General features: G+C 38.7%; 1 protein-coding gene across 1 annotated transcript; it reads right to left on the reverse strand.

Annotated features, from left to right (window-relative positions):
- Positions 1 to 5,280: 5,280 nt before the first annotated feature.
- Positions 5,281 to 5,608, reverse strand: LOC122119356 (transmembrane protein 258-like). The gene has a single exon (XM_042693405.1). The coding sequence runs from the start codon at positions 5,587 to 5,589 to the stop codon at positions 5,350 to 5,352; it is 240 nt and encodes a 79-aa protein (XP_042549339.1). The 5' UTR covers positions 5,590 to 5,608; the 3' UTR covers positions 5,281 to 5,349.
- Between the last annotated feature and the right edge of the window lie 1,372 nt (positions 5,609 to 6,980).

A 6,980-nucleotide genomic window follows, 5' to 3' on the forward strand; every position in this document is an offset into this window, starting at 1 on the left:
TTAGGGTTTATGGCTATTTGTTTGTGCTGATACTTCTGTTTCCTGTATACATCTTTGCTTACCCTTTTTTTTTCCCCAGGATGGGAGTACAATATGTGAAAGTTCCTGTAACTGAAATATCTTCCTGTTGGTGTTACAGGATCTCCCAGAAGAAGACATGTCCTCCTAATCTGTGCCATCAGCATCTCTGATGTTCAGTCCCTCCATACCATAATTAGTTTCTTGAACCATCCTGAGGTGGTACACAACAGGTACATTGGCGTGATGGTGGACAAACTAACTTTCTAATACATGTTCCCTTTACAATTAGTGTCATGTCTAAGGGGAAGTAGCAAAATCCGTCCTTTTCTGAAAAAGCCCAGGGCCTCATCTCTTTACATCAGCCTACCAAGGATGACTGAGGGCAATTTTTACAGCTGCTTTCCACCTGGGAGGAAGGAAGTGAATCTCGCTCAATGGCTTGAAGGTGGTCCTTGGACCAGATCATTCTCCCACTGAAGACACATACCTATTGGAGCAAGTCTTTCCCCAGACTCAACCAAGCTGGAGTAGAACGGCAATCAAGGTAAAGGTGTGCTTAGCAATATTGCAAGCCTGTTAGCAGGGTAAGGACAGCAGCTAGGAAGCCAACTATTTTAATTAAAATAAATGAGACTATAGTTCCCCCAATGAATCCCCTAATGCTTTTCTAGAAAGCCTCCAAGATGCCTATAGGAACTATATGCCAATAGATCCATGAGATCCAGGATAATTGAAGAGCTCTAAATATGGCTTTGCTACACCGTCGGTCTAGATATTAGGAGAAAAATTTCGTAATTTAGAAGGATTTGAGAAAAGGTATTATCTGAGTTGGTAGCAGTTGCCCAACAGGCGTTTCATAAGAGATATACAGTGGAAGAAAAAACAGTCTAAGAAGAGGTTTCATATAGCAGCACCAGGACAGGTATCAAGACACTCATGGTGAAGACAGTTTAATTCATTTGCAGATATCAATAGGGAACCTCTAGGACTAGATCTGTGTGCTAACTGGAAGTAAACAGCAAGGGAAAAAGGAATTTCGTAGGAAGAGAAGGATTAATAATGACATGTTAAGTAGGCAGGTTGCCACTGGGAAACTGTGATTATATCTCCTGAGAACAAGGCAAATAAGCTCGGGAGTCTGAAATCAAACTGTGCTAAAGTTAAAAATCAGCCCATTGAAGAAAAAGTGTGATGAAAAATTTCACACATTTCTGTTTGAAAACACAGGCTAAAAAATATCTAAAATACATGCCAATCAAAACTCACAAATAGGTAAAAAGTGCATTAAACAACAAAGATGAGAAAAGAAAGAATTATCAGATGTGAAGAAAAGGTTTGAAGACATAAATCATAAAATGATGAGAGTCAAAACTATGAAACTGAGAAAAACGAAGAATCAAATGAAATCCAAGTATATCAGACAAGGTATGCCTGATGCAAAGGTCGAGCACACAGTTCACAGGCTGAGGAGGACAAGGACACCAATGCTTCTATCCTTGTTGACTACAAACAAGGCAGGGAGAAGATCCTGACACTGTCCATGAAATCAAGGCCAGGTAAAAAGGAGCTGGTCATGATACAAGAGTGCATTAAGCTTTTACCTTTGAAGGGTGTGAGCAAAAATTCAAAGCAGCAGAGAAGAACTGAAAGGACAATTAGAAGAATAGACAAAAATCCCTGTGTCAATTTAGAAGAGGCCAAGAAAAGTGAGCAGAATAATAAATAGGTCAAAATTCGGATTGTTACTCTTTAGAAAGTGTCAAGGACACTTATATTTTGATGAGATAAACAGCATTAGGCACAAAAACAAGAGTTATCAGTTGAAAGAATTATCATAAAAATACAAGAAAGTGTAAAACAAGAAAAAGTATGTACTAGAGGAAAACCCAAAGACAATGACAAGATCCTCACCATAAATGTAATGCAGAAGTATAATGTCCCAATGAAATAGATGGAGGTGAAAAAAACCCTCTCAATAGCACCACTGAGATTTGAATGGAGGAGATGAAGAGCAAGCAAAGTTGCTGTGGAAAGAGTAGCAGTTGAACAGTCAAAGGCACTTTCCTGTGACCCTGGCAGAACACTTGCAAGATCAGGAGGAATTTAAAAAGGAGATTGGATCATAAAAGCAAGCTTAAAGAGTGAAAAGGAGGAGGAAAAATGGAAGAAGTCAAAAACATGTAGGAGCAGGAAAACAACTGAGCTGATCATGTAGCTCAGGAGACCACTCTAAAATCAGTGGTATTTCTAGAACTACTACTCGTTTAGATTAAAGAATGGAGCAAAAAAGAGTGGTAACAAGTGTGTAAATGTGGATACTGATCTTGTGAAAAGAATTACATGCTCAAACCTCCTGTCTGTATCTGGTTATTTGACATGCTGGTAATTTGCCACCAGCCACTGCCAAAACTATCTTGAAAACCATTGGGTCAGCTTCCTGACAAACTTGTATATAGAAAGTTGCCAACAGGGAAATTCTGGAAAGCTCCAACATGTAGTTCTCAGAAGGAACTTCAAGTCACAATATGATCATGATGTCACATCAGCAATTAGATATCACAGTGCTGATGAGGTCCCAATGTATTTGGATGTCACAATGAGCTTGTAATATCACAATGATATGTCCGACTTCAGTTGCTACTAGTTCACAATGAATTCAGTGTTCATCATTTTTAAGGAAGGAGCTTGATATCTAAAAAGTTATGAGGTCATAATGAAGTATGGAGGTCAGTTCTGGCCATCACCTTATTGGCCACATGGTTGATTGTGGGGTCTAGCATCTTGCTTTCATGCTGGGGGAAGAAAACCCCCTGCCTATCACCTAACTCCAAGGTAATGTGCATGACCATACCCCTGGAGACATGTGTGGGTACTTGGCTGATAGGTAACTGAATTTGCTTGGACTGGGAATTTTCTGATGATCTGACCTCTGCACCGACCTACATAGGTCTGAACCAGCTTAGCCATCATTATGTCATGCCAATTGTCTCACTGATCATGTCCTGTGTCCTGTCTCCTGGCTCAGCTTTGGTCATCATTGCACCCCAATTAAGCTATCCATACCATTGTTGGCATGGTTTTTGTTTTGTTTCTCTTTAGCATGTTTCCTAGCTGTGTTACTTTTATTTGCTTGCTATAGGTCTTTGTAACAATTGGCTACCTGCAAACTGTAAACTCTATTATAAATATTACAATATACTATACTTCAAAATGAGGCTTCTGGGATGATTTCCCTTACAGCAATTAAAGTGTTCTGAAAACACTATGGGACAATGATATCACAATGAATATGTGGTCGAAATATCATGTCATAATAATGTTTTGAAGTCAAAATTAGCTGTTGATGCTTACTGTAATGAGATCACAGTAGGTTTGAGATGTTACAAATAGGGATGGATAGCAAAATGGTATACAGGATCACAATTTTCACTAACTCATGATGAAGATATGAGTTCACAGAAGAACTGTGATGTCTCTAAGTTATGTATTGTGAAAAATGTGATAAAGTCTAACAGGTTTCTGATTTCACTATCAGAATGAATGGTCATGACATCTGGCAGTGTGATGTCAGAATGGCCTTGATATCACAGAAAATGTCTTTTATAACATGTCATATCTGAAATAATATCAGTTTGAAAACAAATTATTAGCTCACAAATTGAAAACAAATTATTAGCCTAAAGTATCACATGGCAAAGAAAGTTTGTGGAGAAGACAGGTTGTGATGGCACAGTGGGTTACTGATATCATTATGGCAATGTGATGTCACAATGGTGATTAGTTCACAATGGGTTTCTGATAACACACATGCCACATTGGAAATAGGATGACATTGCAGAATAGGCATTTACAATGTGTCTATGATGTCACAATGCAATGTGATGTCATAGGGTATGATATGATTGTAAGTTTTGTGATATCACAATGATCTGATGCTATCATAATGACAATGTGACACAGTTGGTGTCACAAAAGGTTTTGATGTTACAATGGCAGTTTGAAACTCAATTGTAATTCACAATGAATATATGGGTATACTAGAGACTATTGTGTCACACAGGACATGTGTTTTTTCAAAATGCTTAGCAGTCCTAATAGTTTTAATCAACATCTATCATAGAAAGCAGTTTTTTTGTTCCAGTGCAAAGTCCAAGACTTTAGACACACATGACGTGCCATAATAGTAAAGAGAGCTTGGTCAGATGGGAAAAATGCATGCAGCTTGGTTATGGAGACAGACTTGAGCTCTCAAAATTGTCCTTAGCAGTAGCTACAGCAGCTGCTACCATTGCCACCTCATCAACAAATACAGCCCAGAACACAGTCACCAGAAGTGGTGTGTGAGCAGATTATAGTCACCACCAGGAAAAACTGACAAGGAGCAAACATCTTCATCCTGCTCACCACAGACATTTGCAGACCATAGATGGCCTTTAAACCCATGGAAAGGCATGAATACCACACAAGTAAGACTTCCTTAAACCTTTCCACAGAGCAACAGTTGGAAAGTTCATACTCCCCAACCACAGGAAGAGAACTCCATTCTTGATACTGACAAAGACATGGCAGAACACCCCATACTAAGACCGTTGAAGAAACCAGTATGAGCTATTTAACAGATCAAAGGAAGTTGACATACCAGGCTCAGATCCAGGCAAAGAGAAAGTTTTACTTTCCAGTAGAGGAATCTTTGCCCTTAGATGACTGACTTTCATCACCGGATAAGAGGCTATCCCACCACAATGTCGCACAGTCAGCAGATCTAGCTGCCTGAGAGCAAAAGGAAAAATTGGAAACTCAGTAAATATAAATCCTGACAATGGCTCCAGGCTGGGCTGTATTAGTGTCTCAGGAGCTAGCCCCTCATGGAAAAGCTACACATTTTGACAGGCCTCAACACTACCCTGAGCATAGCCCCATCACAGCAACTCCAAGCTAGAAGAAACAGCCATCTCTCTCTTTTCTGATACTCAAAGGAAATCACCATCACATTGAATTCAGCTGGGAAGATGTTATAAAATCTCTAGTAAGGAAGAGCGTTGTTCTGCTTGCTGAAACAAACTGATTTAAGAAACCAATGAAGCCACAGGAAAAGCAAACACTGTAAGCAAACCAGAGCACCAATAAACTGGTTAAGGTCTCAGGGGAGATAGAAGATCCTGCCTGGAAAAAAAAATGAAAGAACTTTTGTCTATATCTTTTTAGAATTATTTTTATCCCACATCTGCTTTTATTGGAGTCAGCAGGTGGGACCTTCCAGCAACAGTAAAAAAATTAAATTACAAAAGCAGGGATTCAGTGAAGCCATCTGGTGGGTACCGTGGGGGTTCATACGTAGATGCCAACCCAGAGGAGGAGGAAGGGGACTCCAAAGCCCATGAAGAGTGAGGCCACCAAGGAGATGAGGAGCTCTTTGTAGATGTCCTGAGTGTACTTGGTGGAAGTAACCTCATAAAGGAAGAACCAGGCAGTGAAGAACATGCCAATGGTCAGAAGCACCACGGTCAGATGGGGGAAGACAGCCGGGTTGACGGAGCTGGTGTATCTGCTCATGGCCTCGAGCTCCATTTTGCCCTGCTCAGTGGAAGCTGCTTCTCTGCCACCGGAATCTTTTTAGAATTTTTTAAGAAATAGTTTTCTATTTTTTCATCATTTTTATTTTAGTTTTTTTTTATTGTTTTTGCTTTTTTCTCTTGGAACTTTTGTGCTTTCTTTGCTATATTTAATAGCTATTCAATTCATCTTCAGATATATATCCATATTCATCTTCAGATATATATCCATATTATTCTTAATTGTGTACATACTAATTAATAAATTGATTACTTAATTCACAAACACTCATCATTAACTCCCTTAATTGTGCTTTATATATTTTTAAGTGTTTCATTTAAAAATGTTTCCTTTTTCCTTTTTCTGTATCTCCCTTCTCCTTCCCTTCTATCCATTACCTCTCTCAGCATTTAGGTATTATGTTATCTCTCTCCCTTTCCATCCCCACATGTCTCTAATCTTATATTCTTCTCACAATTCTCCCTGAATTTACTAATTTCTGGTCTTCTGACTTTTTCTTTGATTTTCTTAGGCTAGGTATCCCTAGTTTGTTGTTGAACTAGATTGTATCTAATGAAATAGATTGTATATGTACTTATTTTGACTGTGTTAAACAATTTGTGCAAATACAGAGTTTAGGTTGATGATTTCCTAAAACAGTGTGCTAGCACAGTATTGGTTTTGCCTTCATACAAAAACTGGCAGAACAGGGTGGAGAAAGACAAGAAAAATGGTATGGACAGGTATCTCTACTCCCACTAACAATGAGTGGGAGTCCTTATTCTGGGGTTCATTTCGCCTAACATCAACTTATCTGACCGTTTCTGCTTGTTTCAGACATATACTTGTTATTGCAAATAAGGAAAAACATGAGACCCGTTTTTCTTTGAGGCTGGCTTGGTTCACTTAATATAATTTTTTCCAAGTTCTTCTATTTCCTAACAAATGGGGCAATGCCATTCTTTCTGAGGGAGGCAAAGAATTCCATTGTGTCTATATACCACATTTTCTTGATCCATTCATCTATTAAGGGGCATCTGATGTGGTTGCATATCTTAGTTATCATAAATAATGCTGTAATAAAAATCGTTGTGCTGGTAGCTTTAATATGGTCTTGGTCTTGTTTGTGATTCTACAGGTAAATGCCCAAAAGTGGGATTGCTGCGTCAAGGGGAGGTCTGTATGGAGTCTTTTGAGGAACCTCCAATATTACTTTCCAAATTGGTTGAACAAATTTACAAGACAAGGTCTCAAATATTTTTTCTTGCTATTTTTTCTAATATATTTATGATTTTTTTTGTTGATTTGCATGCCACCCCCTAGTAATAACACCTGTTTTCATTGTATTTGTGCAGGGGAAGGGAAAATACAGTTGTTTACATAGGGATACAGGGGGACCCATAGCA

This window comes from Dipodomys spectabilis, unplaced genomic scaffold (genome assembly GCF_019054845.1).
Source record: "Dipodomys spectabilis isolate Male_0828 unplaced genomic scaffold, ASM1905484v1 ptg000164l, whole genome shotgun sequence".
Classification (NCBI taxonomy): Eukaryota; Metazoa; Chordata; class Mammalia; order Rodentia; family Heteromyidae; genus Dipodomys; species Dipodomys spectabilis.

Coding starts and splice junctions, on each gene's coding strand:
- LOC122119356 (XM_042693405.1), bottom strand. CDS start 5,589: ATGGAGCTCGAGGCCATGAGCAGATACACCAGCTCCGTCAACCCGGCT.